Source organism: Crocodylus porosus, unplaced genomic scaffold, assembly GCF_001723895.1.
Source record: "Crocodylus porosus isolate Cpor-Errol unplaced genomic scaffold, CroPor_comp1, whole genome shotgun sequence".
NCBI lineage: Eukaryota > Metazoa > Chordata > Crocodylia > Crocodylidae > Crocodylus > Crocodylus porosus.
Window position 1 is genome coordinate 19,385,755 of NW_017728949.1, and position 22,889 is coordinate 19,408,643.

Sequence of the window (22,889 nt, forward strand, 5' to 3'; positions counted from 1 at the left end):
GACCCCAGCTGACTTCCTGCCCTTTGGGCAGGGGGCTGGACTCGATCTCCCGAGGTCCCTTCCAGCCCTAATGTCTATGAAATCTATGAAATCTTAAAGGAAAAGAAAGAGAGCTTCTTCCTAGGACCTTCTTTTCCTTCTGGCACCTGGCACACCACGTGGTTTGATCAGCCCATCAGGACTGACAAGCATGGCTGCATACAGCTGTTCAAGGCATTGCTCTCAATTGTCTCTCAGGACGGGCTCCCAGCAGCATCGCATGAGTGGATTCATTGTGACCAGGGATCCTGCTTTGCTCTGTTTAAAACAAATCTCAAATTCTCTGGTTAAAACCCCCAAAATCTGTGTTTTCATGATTAAAATATCACTATATGTATAGGTATTAGTTGAACACAAAGTTTTACTGATATATTTACAATTTTAAAGCAAATCTGTAAGCCTACCAGTGCCTCAGTAATTATAATAAAATAAATTCTAAATACCTTCTAAATTTTGGTGTTTGATTTTGGTTTATCATAGAAAATCAGAGGTCCCCCTGTCCCCTTTGCTCACCAGGACATGAGTCCAGCTCCAACTGTATCCCCACTGCTTTGTGATACTGAGCAGCCCCAATATACTGCTGTGGCCCCTCACTCCCAAGCCATAGCCCTTTTAGGACTGCTGGTGCCCCTCACCCACAACCCCAGCCTACCCCCTATTTGGTCCCTCCAGGCAGCACCTCCCCCTGCACCAGGACACAGGTCCACCTGCAGCTGTCTGCCTCATTTGCTTTGTGGTGTTGAGCAGCCCTGACATGCCAGTGCTCTTTCCCTGCCCAGGCTCGTGCCCTTCACTCCCAAGCTACAGCCCTGCAGTCCTGCCAGTACCCCTCACTCCTGCCCTGCAGCCCCTGCCCACCCCCCAGTTGCTCCTTCCCAGCATCAGGACACGGGTGCAGCTGCAACTGTTATCCATTCCCCCATCCCGCCCTCCTGCTTTGTGGCTTCAAGCGGTGCCAGTCCCTGCTGTTCCACTCCTTTCATATGTGCCCAGGCCCCAGCGATGCCCATGCCCTTCCTGGGAAGCCCTGACTGGGGCTCAGGGACTGGACTGGGCTGGGCTGGGTTGCCTCTGGCTGATCAAGTCTCTTCTGCACTAGGACAACCACCCCCTGCACAGGCTGCTCTAGGGGGGGCAAGGGGGCTCCAGGCCCAGCTCTGGCTTCTACCTGGAGCACCTCACCCACCCCAATCTCTCCCCCTGTCTCTCACATACACACACACCCTCTTCCCCACTGCCACCCCCAGCCCATCACACACACTCCCCTGCCCATGACCCCCCATCACACTGCCTTGAGTGGTTCCCGGGACAAGGAGCCCCTGCAGGCCAGGGCTGCGTGTCCTGGCACCAGTGCAGGGCCTGGGTGCAGTGCAGTTGCTACCTGTGTGGCTGCAGCTCCCTCCAGCAGGTCCTGTCCTGTTCGGTGGCTGGGCAGGCAGGGGCCACAATGCACCCAAGGCTGGTGAGGCTGGCAGGGCCCTGGGTGGGGCAGGGCAGCATGCATGTTGCTCCTCCCCTCTCTGTGCCACACCTCACGACCCCAGCACTAGTCCTGGCAGAGCCGCTAGCAGCACCACAGCCACAGGCTGGCAGGATCTGGTGCAGCGAGCAGCAGGGCAGCAGCTGCCAGTGCAGAGGACAGGCAATGCTCACCCCAGCACCCCCAGCCCCCAATTCTGCCCCAAGGGCACCAAGTGGCTAGGTAAGAGACCCTGCCCACCTGTCCCTGCCCCCAAAAGCTGTGCTTACTGCAAACACCGCAGGATGGAAAGCGAGTCTGGGTCAGCCCTGGCTGACAGCCTCTCAGGCCCTATCTCTGCCAGACACGGCTTAGGGTTTCCCACCCTGTTTCAAGCAGGTCTTACAGGCGGTAGCTCTGCCAACCTGCAGAGAGCTGCTTGCAAAAAGGGAAAAAATCCATGTTTTTCTCTTCAACAGGGGAAAATCCACATTTTTTTCATGGGAAACTGAAAACCTGGATCCCTGATCATGACTAAATCTGCCAATTGCCTTCTTGTCGAACACAAGTCAAAAGGAGAAACAAGAAAATGGAAGTGACATCCCCAGGAAGAGAAGTGAAAGGAGTAGAAACCCAAGGCTTATAGCCCAGGTGTTCAGGAGCTAAATGGCCCTGCTGTTCAAGACAGTGTGGTCATCCAAGCTTCTCACTCTAGCCTGGACATCTCTCAAGATCAAGACAGTGAAGGCCCAGAGGGATCCCAGGGCCCCTGTTCTTTTCCTTTTGGGAGTAGGGAGGGGAAGAAATGAACAGGTAGAGCTGAAGGAACAGTAAGTCTCTTAAACTGTCCCCTCCTAGAGTTGTTCAGTATTACCTCCCTGTATTTCCCCATCTCCCTCCCCACTGACAAGCAAAATAGGATGCCCAGAAGGGGCGGCCATCTCCTCCCATTATCACAACCCAGCCTAAAGTAGAACATGCTTCCAGTGAGTCCACCTGAACATTTCCTTCTAGCTCCCTGTGCTCAACACCATGTCGTCCTATGACCTCATTAGGAGCCTTGGAGACCCAAGTCATGCTCTTTGAATTAAATGATCCAATTGTACCTATTTGAACATTTAGGTATTCCATTAACAATTCTGATAGAGATACCACAGACATGGACCAGATCTTTTATCCACATGAGACAGAAAGTGAGGAAAAGAAAATAAGCATAGAAATCAAAATTCAGTTTTCAGGAACTGTACAAATTCAGAAACTGTACAAACTCAGTCACCCCACATTTGTCAGCTGTGGATCTAACCTCAACTAAGTGAAAAATTTGACCTTGGTAGAGATAGTTTCCTAGTTATCTGCTGGAAAGCCCCAGCACTTCAAAGAATTCTAGTATTGACCTCCATTCTCCTTGGCTGCCAATTAATATAGCTAAATATGGTAGGAATGAGAAATCAGAAGAGTCCTTTTATATATAAAAGCTATTTGCCATCCTTTCTTTATCTCCATTGAGCAAGAATGGTTCATGCTCAGTGTGTCCTACGATAGCATCTTAGCAGTGCTTCCCAAATGACAGGCCAGTCCAAGGATGCAGGACAGACCTGAAAGAATTAGCATTGCCATACAAGTGACCTCAAGTGCCTGAAAGACAAGTTCTCTAGCTTGTTTAGAGCCTGATTTGTAATGCTATCGCACTGGAGTGAATGCTTTTGGTCCTACTGCGGAGCATTAATTTTAACAGTATAAGATAGGCTTAGGGTCCTCTTTTTAAAAAAATAGGACATGCTCTCTTCTTTGCAATTGGACACAGTGATGAGCATTACTTTATACTTACACCAGTATTTGCCAAAACAGAACCCAGATAGACAAACTCAGTAAGAAAAATGTCGCAGTTTATTTTAAAGATTATTTTCATACAAATAGTACCTCTTTGAGCAGTGTTGACCCTTATACAAATCTACAGCAGTTTCCTGTTCTTTAATCCATATGCAGCAGAACATAACAGTAAGGAAGGTGTTTCAGATCATCATGGAAGAATACTGGAAGATTTCTATAAAGGCCTGTCATAACAGAAAGTAAAGGAAAGCAGGTATACCTCCACTAAGCAGCAGAAACAACAACCTTTTAAGAAGTGTGCTTTCAGGAAGGAAAGAAAAGGTATTGGGACCCATTGCTGCAAGTCTGATCTGTACACAAAAATGCCACAGAGCACTCTGCCCTCTGTGGGATACTTGCAAAAGGAGCAGCTGCCAGTGTCCGGAGAAGATCACATTACTCCTGTAGACAGAAAACAGGGCCACCGAATTTAATAACCTGCTGGACTGTTTCCAAGAAGTGTACAATCCAGGAGAGGCTCGCTCAGTTTTAGGGACTCTTTGGCCATTGCCACTGTGTTTGTATCATCCCCCATGAAGTCTTACAGGGGGCTTCCCTCCTCCTGTTTCATCCTCTTGGACAGATGTTCACTGATGGCCAGCAGGGGGTTAGCTTTGTACAAGGGGTTTGTGATGACCTCATGAAACCGGGCCATCTCCTCCTCTCTGAAAAAAACAACACAAAACAAGGGAAGGGTGAGTAGACATTGTACCAGCAAACCACCAGCACAGTGACAGGGTGGACCAGCCCATAAGGCAGTAGCTCCTTCTACAAGAACAGGAATTACTCTGCTCCAAGTCTACAAAGCCAAATAAAAGGTGCTGCATAAGTTTACTTAGACTTCAGGAAGGCCTTTAATACAGTATCCCACCCCCTACTGGTGAACAAATTAAGAGGCTGTGACTTGGATGATTACACAGTCCGGTGGGTGGCAAATTGGCTAGAGGGTTGTACCTAGAGAGTGGTAGTGGATGGGTCGGTATCAACCTGGAAGGGCGTGGGTAGTGGGGTCCCACAGAGCTCAGTCCTTGGACCGATACTCTTCTATGTCTTTATCAGTGACTTGGACAAGGGAGTGAAGTGTACTCTGTCTAAGTCTGCAGATACAAAACTGTGGGGAGAAGTGGACACACCAGAGGCAGGGAACAACTACAGGCAGACTTGGACAGGTTGGACAAATGAGCAAAAAACAACAGAATACGATTTAACAAGGAGAAATGCAAAGTGCTGCACCTAGGGAGGAAAAATGTTCAGCACACCTTCTGCTCGGTAGCACAAAAGCAGAAAGGGATCTTGGAGTCCTAGTGAACTCCAAGATGAACATGAGTCGTCAGTGTGACGAAAGTCATCAGCAAAGCTAACTGCACTTTAGCATGCATCAGCAGATGCATGACAAACAGAACCAAGGAGGTGATATTTCCCCTCTATCAGGCACTGGTCAGACCGCAGTTGGAATACTGTGTGCAGTTTTGGGCGCCACACTTCAAGAGGGTCCAGAGAAGGGCCACTCATATGGGTAAGGGCTTGCAGGCCAAGCCCTACGAGGAGAGACTAGGGCACCTGGACCTCATCAGCATCCGCAAGAGAACATTGAGAGGCAACCTTGTGACTGCCAATAAATTGGTGAGGCTCTACTCACCAAGGTGTCCCTGGGGGTTACAAGAAATAATGGCCATAAGCTAGCAGAGCCTATGCAGGGGGTCGGACTCAATGATCTATTGAGGTCTCTTCTGACCCTAACCTCTATGAATCTATGAACTGGCTTATTTCATCCAGATCCAGGGCTGAAATCCAGGACCCTCACAATACTGGTTTTCAAAAGATGGACCCAGTGTCATACTGAGGGTACAAACATGTGGTTAGAGTGCTACCACTTCATGGGGAACTCTGAACCTAGGAACCCAGAGCTGCACATACCTCTAAAATACATCAGCAAAAAAGTAGATTCCTTGTCTATTATAACTTCATCTACTTTTAAAAATCCTGTCTGTGGCAAAAAGGAGAGGAACATACAAGGAATCCCTCTGTAAAGAGGGGTTACAGTTGGTTGCTGTGGAAATGACTGCATCACCACAGAGTAGAATAAGCAGAACGAAAGTAAACGAGCCTGAGTTTTCAATGCTAATGGTTTTCCATTGTGGCCACTGGGTTTTTTTCCTGCCTTGTTGCTTTTCCTATCAACTTCTCCTGCTTAAATGCACCTTCTGCTCTGCAGAACATATGTAACCACTGCTCATCATATCCAGACTCCTACCAATATCAAACAACGCAACAAGGTTCCATTACGTTTGCATCAGTCATTACCAGAATTTGGCAATTCGAATCACTGTTCCAATTCAATTCAGCCAAATCCGAAGATATTCAGTGCCGAATCTTATTCGGCCATAAACTGTACAGGCAGGCAGTGCTGGCAGGAGTGGCTGGGGGAGCAGCCGGACGAGCCCTGGCTTGAGCCAGCAGCCCTGAGAGAAGCTGTGGCTCATCCAGCTACTCCCCCTCTGGGGTGAGGCAGGCAGTGCTGGCAACCCCAGGAGAAGCTGCGGGGGCTGGGGAATGGAACCGGGAGCACGGGGAAGCCCCTGCTCATTCCCCCAACCCCTAATCATTCCCCCCAGCTCCCTGCAGCTTCTCCTGGGGCTGCCAGCACAGAGGGCAGCTGGATGAGCTGCGGCTTCTCCTGGGGCTGCTGGCTCAAGGTGGGGCTTGTCTGGCTGCTCCCCCAGCTGCTTCCACAGGTACCGCCTAGTGCCTGCCTGTACAGTCTACAGCTGAATCTCTGAATTGATTTGGAGGCTTCTGATTTGATTCAGGGAGATTAATGGTTCTCCCGACTTGATTCGGAGATTTGGCTACCAAATTGGGCCGAATCTCCTCCAAATCGAATCAGCTACTGAAGGTTCGCATAGTCCTAGCAGCAACATCTTCAGCTTCAGTTTAAATATGTGAAACTATGCTAGCCTCCCCTCACCCAGCTGAATGAACTCAACTATAAGAAGAATAGTCCCAGTGCCAAGTGGGATTCAGCTAAGGCACTTTCTGGTAGCTGGGTACTTACAAGAGCCTGTGCTTCTGGACTGGCTTCATTTGACTGAAGTTTGTTGGCTCTGCCTTTGCTTTTGAGTGGCTGTAGAGGAAATAAAAATAGATAACAGTTTTATAGAAGGGAGACACTATGCCATATGGCGAGGCAAGGAAAAGAGTTCAGCATTCTAAATCTGTACCTCCTAGGGAATCTGATTAACATCTAACTATATGAACAAAAGACAAAAAAACAACCATGCATGCAGCCAGCCAGCAACAGTGCATAACAGTGGCTTGAGTGTGTGTACATTCACCATCAGAGCACTCCATCATCATCATCATCTCTAAATGATCAGTCACTTTCTGTTCAGGACAAACTTATAGGGCGTCTCCCCAAGTGTTCTGTGTGATTTTTTTCCCTTAGAGAAAAGGGATTCCTTCACTTACCTTTCCTACTAATCCTGGAATTACACTTCACTGTTAACTGTGCCAAGCTCCTGTCTGAACCCCAGTGTTCCTTCATGAGGCAGGCAGGGAAGTTTTGCCAATAGTGCAGTGGGACGGGTGCTGGAACACCCAAGGTGATCCACAGTTTTAAGACTGATGAAGAGGCCGTCGCCTGCCTCACTGTTGCCATCTACTCTGAGTGTTTCTAGGGATTCTTTTTTTTTTTTAATTATGTGGTCCTTCTTTCATTTCCCCCTTTTTGGCAGAATGCCACTGGCTTTGAAGCTATGGGATGCAGCACCCATCTCCCTTTCTCTCTCAGCATAAATACAGCCCTAATGTCTATGAAATTAAGTCTCATCATGAATGTGCTAGAGGCCTTAGTTCCTGGATGAAGTTTCTGGTCAAAACCAAGCTAGAGACACACCCATCCCAGAAAAACTCCAAGTCCACTCATCAGGACGTTGCCCTGTGACATGGGAGATTCCTGCTCGAGTCCCTGCTCTGCTTACTTTAGATCAGGAACCTCAACCTGGCCCTTTCCCATAACAAATGAGTGCCTTGAACAGTCAGTGTATGGGGTCTGAGGTGAGTCTCTCTCTGACTCTTCTGTTCTATTGTTTGTAAATATAAAAAAAATCAAATTGCAGCAGGGCTTTCAACCTCAGGTTCCAAATTCCCAAGCAGGTGCCCTATCTACTGGTCTAGAGAGTCAGCCTGACTTACTCATGCTCAATGAGCATTTAAGTAGTGATGTGAAATGTTACAACTCCAACAGAAAAAAATGGGAACTGAGCTGGATGATTAGGGCACTCGCAAGGGGCACAGGCACATATGGGTTTCCTGGTCCAAATCACAGGCACATGCCGTGATCGCAGGGCTAACAGTTGTTTGACGGTGGATGTAGTCTTTCCACAGAAATCTTCCAGAGAGCTCTGTTTCACCTTAATGCAGAACAAGAACATTTTTTAAATGCTGCACATTTTTTATAGTGTGCATGCCCTGTTTTGTGACCAGCTCTCTTTACATAGAGCAGTTATAAGAGTGCATGGGCAAGGACTATAGGGCAGCAGGACAGCCAAAAGGCTCCCTCTCCAGGTCCCTGATTTCAGGGTCAAAGGTGTACTTTGTTCAAGTAGTTACCCACAGTCTGGGACAGCACAGGGCCCAGCAAACACTCTGCGAGCAATGCAGACAATTTGTGAGCCCGCTTCTACATGGGGCTTAGCTGCAGAACACTGGCAGTATGGTACAGGCAGCAGATGGTTCAGATGTGCCATGAGAAGCTAGGGGGAGGGGTCTGCTTAATTTTGGCCCAAAAACCACTGTGAAACATGGGTCCTTGGGAAGATTCCCCCAAACACCATCTGCACTGGATGCCAGTGAGAGCAGCAGTCTCCTTAAGACCTGTCCAGCAACAGCCTTTCCCTGCATGGCAGACAGAAGGTACCACAGCTTCAGCTGGGTCTATCCCAACAGCAGTCACTGACCAAAAACAGCCTTCCCTATTTTCTGCCTGAGCAGAAACATTCACTCTCCCCATTTGCTAGCAGGGAGACCTTTTTCCCCAAGCTTCACCGATTACATAAACTACACAGCCACTACCATGCTCCCTAGTTTTTAGAAAATAAGGGCTGTCCAAGCCATTCTGCCCACATCTGCCACCTGTCCAGGACAGCTGAATCTTCACTTACCCTCATCTCATGGACAAATCCTCCAGAATGTACTTTTCCCTGCCAGACCACTGAAGCCTGAACAACACAAGAGCATGTCAATCAGCAAAAAAGAGGAGCAGTGTAGGGCGTTTAACATGCTCCTCCAATTAGCAGAAAGCAGGGGTTATGTAGATAGATCTCTAACGCTATGCTGACAACTTCCCCCCTAAGTGACTGCTGACAGCCACAGGCCAGAATTTTTGTAACACAACGATCAACTGTGTCACTGCATAACATGGGACTAAGAGCACACGGGGCGGGGAAAAGCAACAAGAACAGATTAACTCCTATGAGACAAAGTCGGCTTCAAAAAGAAGAATAATTTTCGAGTCTCCCTTATGGCGCTCATACTATGCATTCATGTGCACTCAGCTTCACGGCTCTTATGCTACTGCCCTGCCTGCACAGGCTGTCCACAGCAACAAGGAGAAAAGGCAATTGTGAAGCCACAGTCACTGGCAAGGAGGCTATCGGACAGGGGCTATGCCTAGTCATACTTTAAACACGTTTCTGAAAGGGGTGAGATTTCAAAGTCAGCATCTCTAGAAAACAGATCCTATTTACAGGCAAGCATTCCTAGAAATAAAAATCATCAGCCCCTGAAAAAAACAGCATATATCACAGGCAGAACTGTCCCCAACACTAAATCCTTTGTAGCTTTCCATGAGGATTCAACATTCCTTTAGAAACAGCAAGTCCAAGTTTGTGTTCAGAAATTGCTGCAGTTCTATTTTCAGGCATACTCTAGTTCTGACCCCTAGCCAGCCTTATGAAATAGGTCTGTGCTGATGACTCAACCAGCTGTGGTGCTTGGAAAAGTTAGTGTGTGAATCTCCAGTAGCATGGCAGCTCTGGTTGTGAATGGCAGCCTTGTTTCATTCTGCTTTGTTGCCTTCATTCATTATAAATCAGAATAAAACCCTTACTGTAATGCTCTGTTACCCAGCAAGAGATCAAATTTCTGGAGAATCTAATCTTTTATTAATAACGCTGACAAATCACTGGAGTGTTATCCTTCACTTATGCAACGATTCAAATCCTACAAAAGCTTCTTCCAATTATTTAAGATGCACATGCACACACACAGAGAAAATGGGAGACTAAAGTCACCCTTGCATAAGCCAGAAAAGGGATTTAGCTCCATGGGGTGCAGGTACTGATGCGGTTCCTCCAGCCCAGTGACTTGTGTGAGGAGCAGGATTGTACACTCTGATAGGGGCCCATTCCCTATCTGGGCCAGTCTTGCCCCTCCTTCATCAGTCACATATTGATGTGGGCTACACTGGCTGGATTTGCCCATCAGAGTGGAACTTCTCTATGCTAGGCTGCTCCCTCAACTGAGCTCTCCAACATCAGAACCCCAGAGCCGGGACTCCACTGACAGTCTGGCGAAGAACTGGGTTCAAAGTACTATGTTGCTGGAATTCTCTAGTGATGAAGAAAAGGAAGAGAAGTGCTCACATTACAGTGGCTCTGCCTTGTAGCTGATGGCACTGCTCTGAGAATGCCAGGCCACAGGAGATTTAAATTATGTAAGCCATTATTCTTCACTGGCAGCATGTCATAGGAAAGAACAGCCCAAGGTAAATACCTTGTCTATAGGAGTCCTGGGGAAAATCCTCCAGCAGAAATACAGTGAACATTACACACAGTGCTGCCAGAATGCATGGGTGGGTTTGTGCTGCCTCCCAGAAACCACTCCAGACGGGGAATTTCAAGCCCCACGTGCCCCATCTGTAGGCCTGCTTTGTCACTATTTGGAACATGTGATTTCATCCAAGAGACTCATACAACTCCAAATCCTGGCTCAGAATCCAAATAGACCAAATTAAAACCCTTTGGGAGATCTGAAGCAACACTGGACACATCTGCCCTTCACTGTAGTTAAGCCCGGAAGCCAGTATTTCAGAAAAGTAATAAGAAAAAAAATCATTCAAGGAACTGGGGATCAAGCTGAAGTAGGGAGATTTTCAAACGTACAAGTGTAAGTTAGATATTTGAGCCTCTGAAAAGAGTCCCCTTAAGACAAGGAACAGCAGCTCCCTTCATCTGCTCAGATAGGGGCCTGGTCTGAGTCAGTGTTCCCCCCTGACTAGAGCTGGAAGCCCAGCACACAGCACGAGCCCAGCACACAGCCAATATTCAGGACCCCTCTAGCTAAATCTGGGTGCCTCGCCAAACAACTTCATATAAAATCAGCCCAGCCCCAGTCCTTAATCTTTCCTAGTTATGGTAAAAGTAAGCTTTTAGTTCCAGTCAAAGCTGATGGTTTGGAGATGGGGATGTTTGCAGCATACATCATGTATACTTCCCTCTCCTGGTTGGATACTCCTAAGAAAAACACACGCAGCATCAGGGACCTAGTAAGAAGACAAATCACCAATCAGAGGTCACAGCTGGTAGGGAGAACAGCGCTGTATTAGAGACATGGCGGGCTTGCCAGGTTTTGCCTGGCTCTCTAGGCTTAGGAAACCACGAATGCGATTCGTGGGGCAAAACCCAGCAATCAGAGACAGGCAGGGGGGAGCCCAGAAGACAGTCCACTTCGCCTCTACTCTAAAGGGGAGGGCAGGAGTGGATTTAATTGGGAACTACAGTTCCAGCCTCCTGATTGGTTCCTTTTCAATCTGGGGGCGGAGCCCCACAAAGGGGATATAAGCAGCTGCATGGCGAGCATGTGGCACAGTCAGTAAGGGACTAAGAAGAAGGATGAGGTCCTAGGGCCAAAAATACCTGAGAGAGCTTCCCAGTGGGTGTACCCGACTGCCCAGAAGAGCCTGAAAGATTCTGCTGCTGAGCAGAAGCAGCAGGGGTTGCAGGCATCGCTGCACAAGGTCCACAAGGGACCAGGACCCTGGGAGCCACAGCGAGGTGGCTCAGGTCTCCAACCCCGGCACAAGGCCAGCCATGGGAGCCAGTGCTACCACAGGGCGAGTCATTGCAGGGCATAAGGGGTGGAGAAGGAGGGGCCAGGTAGTCTGAGACCCATTCCCCGCAGTCAGTCCCCCAGGACCCCAAGAACGGAGCAGTTCCCGAGCATGGGGAGCAGTATTCGGAGTGACAGCCCTGGGCATGCATGAGGCAGCCCAGGCCTGCAACTCCTCCTGAGAAGGACTGAGACACTGGGACATGTGAGCAAGTCATGCCCCCCCCGCAAGGCCTGGAACTGAGCTCTCCCCTGGAGAAACATTAGTTAGGCCAGGGCAGCTTATGGACAACCCCCCACCTGGCTCCTTGGGACACGCGAGTCAGTGGGGCAGCGGGTCTCCTACTGGGGAGTGACACTCAGGGGGAGGCAGCCTCACTAGGAGAGGCAGAAGGAAGGGACTCCCTAGAGAACTTTTGCGCCTCACATTTTGGAGTGTTTTATTGATTGCTTGACATACGCATGTATCTTTGGAGTGTTTACTATTAACTGTACGCCTTGTGTTTTAGACTGTCATTTATTGTGGCACTTCCCTGTTCATATCAGTTGGACCATTATGCTTACCTACTTGTATATGGGTATGTACATAATTATAGATATATATATATTTGTAACCTGTAACTACTAACCTTAGTTCATATATATTAAATCTGTACCTGGTTAAGACATTGTTTTCTGTTCCTCTTCTATTGAGACACGACAGGTGGGAAGGAACTGCGAGTAGACTGCAGTTACCATCCCCAGCATGGGTACCTGGCTGGCTTCCCCCCTCTATTGCTGAGAGGGGGGCACTAACATGGAGATACCCAGGTTACAGAGAATAAACACAGGAATAATTCTAAAAACTGGGGAACAAACACAGTCCTTCCCAGGGAGGCAATGATCTACAAAGGTTGCCTTCTTCCCTTTCTGCCTCAGCACTGCTCAGCAAAGCCCAGGCATGGTTCACCTCAGACCAAAATTAGCTGGTAACTACAGTCATTGAAAAGCAGTGGCCCCAGGGCCCTGTTGTGTGTCCAGGGACCAGAAGTAGCAGTACTTCCTGCTTAGGAGGCTAAGTGAAAGGCACTGACAGGAAACACTACTTTTCAGTTGTTGTATAAAGCCTGATCCCAAACCAGCAGGGAACCTAAGGCAGCTTGGCTTGGCCAAGGCCTCAAGGAAATGAGGCAGTTTAACAATGCCTTCCATTTTGAGCTCTCTACTCTAATGCTCACCTACCAAGTACAAAAGCAAGCATCTTACAAACCACAGAATTGCTATCAAATGGATCTGGGCAGAGTGCACCACGGAGGAACTCCAGTTTCAGAGAACAGAGCACTGGACTTGGGACTCCAGAGAACCGAGCTCTACTTGCAGTTCTGCCATTGGCCTGTTGGACACGTCATTTCTCCTGCCTGTTCCTCAAAATGTCCCCATCTGTAAAACAGGTAAACTGGATACTGGCTTCCTATTTTAGAAAATATTTTGAGACCTATGGGTGGAAAACACAAGTGGTGATTCTCAGAGTGCCATGGCACCTTGGGATGCTGCAAGATCCTTTGAAGGGTAATGTAAGGTGTGAGGAGTTAAGTGAGGCATGAGCAAATAAGCACAGGCTCAGGCTTGTTCCTAGCTGGATGCTTCCCTGCCCCCACTGGCCAGCTCCTCTGCAAGGAAGTAAGAACTGTGGTATGTACATTTGTTTTTAACACTGGGTGTCACTCAATTTGCAAAAGTTATAGAGGGGTGCCTCTTGTCCAAAAAGGTTGAGAACCACTGCACCTAAGAGCACCAGCACCAGTCTTACTTTGACGGTCTGTTCCATACAGGCTTTCCATTAGAACCCCCTCCCCAAAATTGATGCCCTCCTCTGAAATGGTCACTCACACCTAGTGGGAGCCTTATCAGGCTGTGTTGCAATGCTGGCTGCATGCACAATACCCATCCTGCTTTCACCCTGTGTTAGATTAAGAAAAACCTGGTTGCTCAAAGCTTGCTCCCCAGTGTGAAAACTGCTCTCATGTTTTGGTTAAAGCTACTTTTTCTCAGCCATATGCCATTCGTGCTCCAGAGAACTCTTCTTTTCATGAAAAAAATCCCTTTATGGGATTCCAGCAAGTGCAATTCTATACTGACTTGCATTAGGAGATAAAGGGCCTAGTTCACAGTTACTCTTGGCCTGCACTTGGGGTAGGGACAGTGCTCTGGAGCAAAGGCAGCTTTAAATCACTTATGTACTGGGTCACAAAACTACACAAGGGACCCAGTGTAACCAAGAGTAGATCCAGGTCTACCGTAACTCATGTTCTCTTTTCCCCTAGCCTCTGAGGAGAGCAGTTACAGGGCACTCCATCCTTGTCGCACTCTATATCAGAGCTGGGATCAGGGCTGGGGGGAAGCAAGCAGAGTGCACAAAATTCTCAGGAGGTCTCTTCCACCCACTTTGAGGCTCCTTAAGCTGCACTGGCCACAGAAATAAGTTAGGAGTGTAGCTGAGTACCAGACTGCCCTGCAAATATGAAAATAAACAGTCATGAAGGAATACGCACGCCTTGGGCTGTTTCCTGCCCTTGGTCAGTTCAGAGAGCTCAGGCAGGGCTTCCATCAAAGGCTGCATGTCTCCCACCACTGGGGTTGCCTTCCGCTTTGCTTCGGCTTTCTGCTTCTGTTTGGCAAGCTTCACACTTGCTATTTCTGACAAAGAAAAAGAGAAGTGACAAAGGCTGTCAGTTTCCCAGCACCCAAAAACCTCTGAGGGATGGCTTTAAAAAAACAGAGTATAGATGTGATAAAAACCTTCTTACATTAAACACACTTATATGGTGCTTTCCCTCTCTTAAAACTCTATTTGACCCCTTTATTTCTAAACTTAGTTAATCAGAAAACTCCAGCCAGTCCACTGGACATCTCCCTTCTTGTTTATTTTAGCAGACTGGGAGTGTGACTCCCAGAATGGTTTGCCAGTGGACTATTTCTCTCCCATGCCTAGTCACACATTTGTATGACTGCTTGTATCACAATTGTTGGGCTACAGATGGCAGGAGGGAAAAACTCACCCAAATGGGGAAAAGGAGCATTGAAGACTTGGAGCAGCAGGGTGGATGGCTGGAATGGATTATTAATTGCATAGGCTCCACAAGGAGGAGTGGGAGAAGGGAAGGGGCAGAGGTGCTCTTGCAGCCTTTCAGCTTCAAGACCATGCAATATTGTGAAGAGCCGACTTGCATCTGCTGTACTCAAAGGTAAAATGGTCCTATGGCACAAGCACTGGGTTGGATGCAGTTCCCAACTGTGCCACAGACTCCCCTTCATGATTTTGCAGAAGTCACTTGGGCCTCATCTATACTAGGGACTTCGGTTCTTTGAGCTTCAGTTGTTTCTGCTTCAGTTTGCTCAAAACAAGGGAGCATACACACATTTAACATGCTGTACGGGAGCATCCAAGCTAGGATCCTTGAAGACAGCACTATTAAGAAAGCATGTCCCCAGACTCCATTCTGCATCCATTAAATATTGCTGGGTATGAGCAGAGCCAATCAGTGCAGGGAGGATCGGGAGTGCTGTCTCCCGACAACCCTATGTGAGATGGACTGGAAAGTAAATCTCAGTTTCTGTCATTCCTTCCCTACTACAACTGCTCAGCAGCTCTCCCACTGGCTACCTGCTGTACTGTAAGAGGACAGAGTAACTGGCCAGTATGTAGGATCCAAACAGATAACAGTGATGGAACTAGGTATACTGCCTTCAGTAAGTAGCACCTGATCTTGTTCCCCTCTGGGGCTCCTGCAAGCCAACAGGGAAGCAGGCACTGGAGCAATCAGAGCTTCTACATCCCCCCTACACAGCAGCAGCACCCATGGCAGGGAGCCTCAATCTAAAAGATTCCCTTGATCTGGATGGCCCCAGGGCAGCCTACAAAACCCTGAAAACCAGTTAGTCTTCCAAGTCTATAACTAGCCCTGGGTTAATCTAACATGCCCCAGCTAGATACAACACTCAGGGGCAATACACCATTGAGGGTCCAGAGTGCAATGTGTTTCAGGTACTCCCTAGTTCCATCCAGGCCACAGAAGGTGGCCTGAAAGCCAACTATGCTAACTTGACACCAACTATGCTAACTTGACGGAGGGATGGTGGGCAATTCTGCTTCCTTTGCGGTGTCTGAGTAATACTGCAGCAGTTGAACAGACCAGAGAGCCTGCTCTATTGATTGTGGCCCCTTGGCCTCAGAATCAATGGATCCTGGTCCCAGGCTAGAAAGCTTGGTCCTCTCTGCTCTGGAGCATTACTAGCTAGTTAGTTCATCAGCACTGTGCTATCCACCCTGCAAGCAGCTGTCTGTCCTGTTCACTTCATATTTGCAGGCAGCTCCTTTAAATCAGTTTGTTTGCTACCCTTTCAATTGCTTGAGCTTCTGATGAACTGTGATTCTACAACACATGGATGTTTGTGACTAATCTGGACAGTAAGCAATTCTCCTTCCAGGCGCCTGCCAAGAGCCCGGCTTTCTGTCCTGCATCAGTTCTTTTTTTACTTTAGCCTTATAGAGTTTGGCTACTACTTCACAGACTGCCTAAAAGTTACATACCCAAAAGTTTACAAACACCTGATTTCCAGCAAACATCCCAGATACTTTTTCTATGATGTCTTCTTCATCCAAGGAGCCATGCAGTTTCTTCCCACCCTCCTCCCCACCCCAGTGCATGCTTCGAATGGCTAAAGGCTTGGATCAGTTTTCCTTTAGTCGCTTCCCCAGGATGATTTATTTTTGCTTGGAATGGAACATGCTTGTACAAGTTTTGGATTACGTTATTGGGCTGAACTTAAGTTTCCAGGGTATAAGGATCAGACGCCCAAGAAAACAAGGGATAACCTAAAGAAAAATATCTTGGCATTAAAAAAGAAGGAAAGACCAAGGGAAAGAGCAAGCAACAAAATGGTCCAAATAACATTTAGTATTGGGAGGGGCGTGGGGGGAGGGGGGAGAGATAAAGGATATGATTGTGACTACTTTGTAACAATAGGACAGGCAGAGATGAATTTCCTCCATTTGAAAACAGGCATTTACCACAGCTTCAAGCCAGTGTATTGCGAGCAGCATGGAAATTCTTGTTGTTCTGTGACAAGACTGAACACAATGCATAATAATTTTTTTCTTTAGGCTTGTTTAGAAAGCAGAGTGCTGTGCATTTCCTTGGAGTTTCCACTTGGGGCTCTGATTAAAAACACAAAAGCCAACCTGACTGACATAATGAATGCTGATTTTGAGTCTTCTGTCAAAAGGGAAGAAGTGATGCATCAGTTCAGGTCATCAGTCTAGCTAGCAAAGCAAGAGTTATAGAGATGTGATCCTATGAATTTCTCCTTCGAGACCTTAATTCAGGAAAGCACTTAATTGCTTATTTAGGTCCCATATAAGTCAATTTCTATGTATGATGTTCTCCATTTAAGTGCATAGCCTTAGGAATGGAAAAAAGGCTACATACCTAGAATATGCACTCATCCAAACTTAATGTAAGCAATGCTCATTAAGTGCACATAAAATGGTCAATGCCATGCTGTTAGCAACCTTGAACATGATAGAAGGCAGCAGCACTGAAATGAATTAGGTCCTATTATTTTCAAGGCTTCTAATAGCAGCTCTTTTACAACAGTTTACTTCTATGGAGTTAAGGAGAGAGTACATTCAGAAAGATGCTATACGCTTAAGTGGCATATACAATTCACCCATATGCAGATAACTGATGTTTGTTACAATGAAAGCAACAGATAACCTGGGAGTGGTTATGCAGTTAAGAATATTATACATATAAAGAAGGGGAGTAATACTGAACACACTTAAAACTGAACCCGAGCATAATCACTTTCCTGAATAAGGGCCTTAATTGGTGCTGGAAGTTACAGAATTAGTACTCCTAAAACAAATCAACATGCCTATGCAATAAGGACTTCACACAGTTAAGGGAGTTAATCAAGCTAAGGGCAAATTACAGGCAGCAAGATGGATACAAAAGCAGCCAGTGAATTCAGAAATAATGGAAATAGCCAGGGAGGGAGTTAAAAGATAACATGGAACCCAGAGAAGTCCTGAAACAGCCAGACAGTTATTTTTCAACCCACACCCACAAAATCACTACTTCGGGAAGTCTGGCAGACCAGCCATAGCACAAATGCTGACCCAACAGCTTGGACTGGCTTCTGACACAGAGGGAACTTTTACAAGCACTTCTCAGATTTTGCTTAGATCACAAGACATACATTAACTTTGCACCAATTTAAAGAATAATTGAAATCTAAAAATCAGAAACAGCAGCAAAATGGGGATTTAAACTTCAGTATTGGCTGTACTGAAGAGTTAACAGGCAAGGTGGCACAGGCTTTTCCTTTTCTGGCTCTGCTACTGGCCTACTGAGTTTCTTCCCTTCTTTCTGTCTCAGGTTCCTCCCCTCTGCCCATCTAAAAAAAGAGACAGTGATTATGACGGGCTCCACTGTACAGTGCTTTAAGATTATGGATATATGCTATACCAAAGCTGGGCACTCCTATGCATATTGCCAGCTCCCCAGCATTACAAAACATGAAACTGGCTTAACAAATGACAATTTAAAGGGTGGAGTTGCCTATATTTATGCCCAGGGCTGAGGTGACTATCATGTTCAAATCGATCATACTCAAGTCACTCTGCAACTAGAACTACAATCTAAGTTTTAAAAAAATAGCAGCAGTAGCAATTTCAGGTGACTGGCTGATTGCAGCAGGCATGACTTCATGAAAAAGTAGGAATATTGCAAAACTCATTAAAAAAATCTTAAGAGGTGGCAACAATGGAACATTTTGAATCACTGGTAGGTGAAGTACCTCATTAAACTTAGTGTTATCTTAAAAGTGCAAAAACGGCACTGTTAGCAGAAAATTGATTAGTTGATTTTTTAAAAATTCCATACTACTTTTAATGGAGGATTTTTTCTGCTTTTATGCTGTTTTGTAAAGTCTTTTCAGTTAGTCAGCTTTTCTCTTGTTACATGACCATGGTCCAGGTGCTAACTTTTGCTGACTTTCCAGTTACAGTGATCTGAGGGGGTTCTGGTAAGATTAATAGGTAGTCAATTTTCAAGCAAATTGATTTACAGTCCAGCAATGTCCCTTTAAAAGCTTGGTAAAGCAATAGGAAGGTCTGGGGATTTAGACATTTTAAGGCTGCCTAAATGTTTCCATTCAAGTCTTTTTCTATTGCTTATAAACCCTCTCAAACATTCACTTTTGGGGCTGAAATTTCTACTTCTACATGCTGCCCCCAATTATAGTTTTCTGGAAAGTCCAAGTTAAAGCAAGCAAGCAAACATTTATCCGATAGTGAGCAAGAAACATGTATTCTTAGCTCAGCCCTAGGCTGCCATATCATCTTGGGCAAGACTTCTTGTAACATGCATGTGCAAAGGATCTGCTTGGAAAAAAATGTCACCACACACACTTAGGCCTAGCATTTTATCACTCTAAATGCTTAATTTTATGGTACCAAACCTCTAGGAAGTGGTTGCCACACTAGTCTGGAGGAGCCCACCATGTTTCTAGGAGAAATAAGAGATGCTGGGCTTTCCCTTTTCACATAATACATACTGAGATTGTGGAACTCACTGCTGCAGGATACTGTTGAGAGCAAGAGCTTAAGGAGACTGACAGACAGACTGGATATTAGTGTTGCATATAAAATATCCAGGTTCCTAAGAAATTCTTACAAATGTTGTACGGGATTTAAAAATCATATGCTCCAGGGTTTAAGCCAGTATTTAACATGCAGGTATAAGGATTAACTCCTTACCATCAAGGGTTCTTGCACCCTCCACTGAAGTCCATTGTTGGCCACTGTCAGAGACAGGAGACTGAACTAAATGGACCCAGTCTGACACAACCTAGATGATTCCAAAACACCTATAAGAGTTACAGGTGCTATGGACATGTTGAGTTGCACAAGCATTGAAATTGCAACTGACAGGCCAGATGCTGGGACTCCTGGGACTATCCCCGTGTTGTAACCCAATACTAAGGCACTGAAGTTGCTGGCACACGTGATATGTTGCTGGAGCTAGGTAGTGTTACTTTCTGGCTTTTCTTAATAACCACAGCAAAACATGGTAGATGTTATGCAACAAAGGAGCCAGGGCTATTCTAGTGCTTACTTTGTCAAGATCAGGCTACAGCAGGACCCAGGAAAATTGTGACCTACTGGACTGAAATTATAGACAGCAGGTGGGAAGCACAAGTGCAGATTGATGAAACTTTCCTAATGAGGGGGGGAACAGTTCAATAGTGGAAAGACACTGACAAAGCTTTAATGCTTAGAGTGAACTGTCCTGACCTGCTGATATCAGATGGAACTGGCTGACAAGGCTGTCCAGGGCTGGAGTTGCACATTGCAGTGGAGTCTCCTACTTTCATCTGCTATTGCATATTCTCAGTCCCAGGTGCATGGGTATGAAGTCATGGGTGCGCATGGGTTTCCACAAGGAATCCATTTCTAAGCACTTGGGGAGAAGGTGATTAGGAACAGTCAGCATGGATTCACCACGGGCTAGTCACACCTGACCAACCTAATCATTTTCTACGACAAGACTGGTTCCATGGATGCAGGGAGGGCAGGGGACATGATATACCTTAAATTCAGCAAGGCTTTTCATACAGTCTCCCACAACATTCTTGCAATCAAGCTATGGAAGTATGGGTTGGATAAATGGACTGTAAGGCAGGCAGCAAACTGGCTGGATCATTGGACTCAAAGGGCAGTAATCAATGGCTCAATGTCTAGCTGGCAGCTGGTATCAAGTGGAGTGCCACAGGGGTCAGTCCTGGGGCTCGTTTTGTTCAATACTTTCATCAACAACCTGGAAGATTGGACGGAGTGCACCCTCAGCTAGTTTGCAGATGGCACCAAGCTAGGGGGAGCAGTAGGTATATACTGAAGGTTAGGGCCAGGATTCAGAAAGACCTCGAAAAATTGGTGCATTGAACCGAAAGAAATCTCATGAGGCTCAATAAAGAGAAGTGTAAAGTCCTTCATTTAGGACAGAACAATCCCATGCACAGGCTGAGCACCGACTGGTGAAGCAGCAGCTCTGCAGAGAAGGACCTGGGGGTTATAGTGGACAATAAGCTGAATGAGCCAGCAGTGTGCCCTTGTTGCCAAGAAAGCCAATGACATACTGGGCTGCATCAGTAGAAGTGTTGCCAGCAGATTGAGGAGGGTGATTATTCCCCCTTTTTGGCACTGATGAGGCCACATCTGGAGTACTGTAACCAGTTCTGGACACCCCCACCCCCCTCCCCCAACACATGCTACAAAAAAGACGTAGACAAATTAGAGTCCAGCAGAGGGCAGCAAAAATGGTTAGGGGGCTGGGACACATGACTTCAGAGAACAGATTGAGGGAGCCTAGAGAAGAGAAGACCTGGGCGGGGAGGTGGGAGAAGCCTTCAGCTACTTGAAGGGTGGTACCAGAGAGGATGCAGCTGGACTGTTCTTAGTGGTGGCAGGTGACAGAACAAGGAGCAATGGTCTCAAGTTGCAGCAAGGGAAGTTTAGGTTAGATATTAGGAAAAGCCTTCTTACTAGGAGGGTAGTAAAGCACTGGAACGGGTTACCCAGAGAGGTTGTGGAATCTCCATTCTTGGAGGTTTCTAAAGGCCTGGTTAGACAAACCCTTGGCTGGGATGATAATTGGGGATGGTTCTGCTTTGAGCAGAGGCTTGAACTAAATGACCTCCTGAGGTCCCTTCCAACCCTAATCTTCTGTGATTCTACAAAATAGAAGAAGAGGAGATCCCACTGAGTATTTGAGGCTGGGCTACTGGGAAGCACATAAAAGCAATCAGAAGAGAGCTAAGGAATGTTAACTGAGCACTGTGGCTTGGAGTTCAAAGCACCTTAAATGTCACAGACTAAACTAAACAAAAATACATCTCCATATGCACAAGGCCCAATTACTTCCCTTGCCAAGGGCTTGGTTTTGTCCAATTCAGAGGCAGAGTCCAGCCCTACAAAAGCACGTCAACAAGTTGGCTGATCCATAGCTTCTGGGGCAGATCAGCACCATAACCTGCCACTTTGCAGGCCTCCCCGCATTTGGGGTATGCATCTTGCAGCACAATTACTGCTGTGACCACTGCTCATGTGCCCAATTTGGCTTCAATTAGTAGTAAGAACTAACTGCTCTGAGATTTACACAGCTTCTCAAGCAGGTTTGAGAGTACACATTTTGCTCCTTGCTTCCACAGCTACTCAGCTGGCAGCATCTGATCTTCCTAGTCTGAAGCTAGCTCAGGAACATCTGAAAGGGCTGCCGTTACAGTAATTCTACCATATAGGCAACTTTTTGTTGAACACCACCACAAACCCTCTCCAGGTTTTAGAGTTCCATTTTCCCCACCTGTCCTGCAGGGCTCCATATGAAACTACATTTGTCAGCGTTCCCTGGGCTCCTGGACAGGGAGAGAATCACCAAGACTTGGCTACAGCCAGTCTAGATGCCCTGGTGCTGACTTCCCAGCTCACCTGCTAATGAACTCCACTTTCAGGCCTCAAAACCAAAGTCAGCAGAATGGGTGTTTCCAAAGCCACATAGCCCCTTCCCAAGTCCATTCCCTTTCTTCCTGCAAGTACACTCCCCTTTCCTCTGGCTCCGGCTCCTGAAATGGGTTCATACTACCCCACAAGTTCTCACTTAAATCCCTCAAGGGTCACTACATGCCACAGACTTGGAATGTGCTTGGTCTAGCACAGAGAGCAGAAGGGGGCTTCTAGGGGCTGTGTGGAAGAGCCCATGAGAAAACCATCCTCTTATCAAGAGGGTACTTACTCTGCAGCCATCTCTCTTTTCTCAACTTCATTTTTTCTTTCTTTGACAAAAGTGTTTTTTCCTCTACATCTGAAAAACAGAACATAAAAGAACTGTGAGCAGTACTTCCACTTCTGGCTTTTCCACCACCCTTCTCCCCTCAGCTCCACTCAACCAGTTACTCTCATAATCAGCACTAGAAACTTATACAGGCAATTCCCACCCCCCAACGCCCCTGCTTAGTGCTCTTAATTGGATCCTGAAAAAACGAGCGTTAAGTGAAACTGAAAGTATTGATGACCCAAGATGGTGACCACAATTGTTTTTAATGACTCAAGATGGTGACCACGAGCATTACAGCAAAACTCACTTTTTTTTCAGCGTTCTGAAACCTGGAGAGGGTTTATGGTGGTGTTTAACAAAAAGACACCCCCTCAGCAGCCGCCGAACCCCCTGCCGACCCCCAGCACAGCCGGAGGTAAGCGGGCTCGTGGTGGGAAGGGGTTAACTCCTCGCTTGCTGGGAGGAGGCCGCTGCCTGGTGCCGGGCCGGGTCAAGCCCCCGCCCAGGCCCCTACTTGGCCCAGCCCCCCAGGGAGCCCC

At 47.0% G+C, this 22,889-nt stretch overlaps 1 protein-coding gene and 1 long non-coding RNA gene across 3 annotated transcripts in view; one reads left to right on the forward strand and one right to left on the reverse strand.

Moving 5' to 3' along the window:
* Window positions 1–3,366: 3,366 nt before the first annotated feature.
* The window catches only part of FAM207A (family with sequence similarity 207 member A), a 111,987-nt gene continuing 92,464 nt past the window's right edge, over window positions 3,367–22,889 (reverse strand). Inside the window, exons 3-6 of the mRNA XM_019554014.1 lie at window positions 22,309–22,377; window positions 14,008–14,152; window positions 6,423–6,491; window positions 3,367–4,032 (exon numbers count right to left, since the gene is read on the reverse strand). Coding sequence (XP_019409559.1) covers window positions 3,909–4,032; window positions 6,423–6,491; window positions 14,008–14,152; window positions 22,309–22,377 — 407 coding nt within the window. The 3' untranslated portion in view covers window positions 3,367–3,908. The remainder of the gene's footprint in view (window positions 4,033–6,422; window positions 6,492–14,007; window positions 14,153–22,308; window positions 22,378–22,889) is intronic.
* On the forward strand, window positions 11,432–16,707 carry LOC109322803. Of its 2 annotated transcripts, XR_002104491.1 has the most exons (3): window positions 11,432–12,054; window positions 12,731–12,906; window positions 16,483–16,707. It is a non-coding gene; the product is annotated as an uncharacterized LOC109322803 (long non-coding RNA). The 2 variants fall into 2 exon arrangements; XR_002104490.1 differs by having other exon boundaries at window positions 11,432–12,906.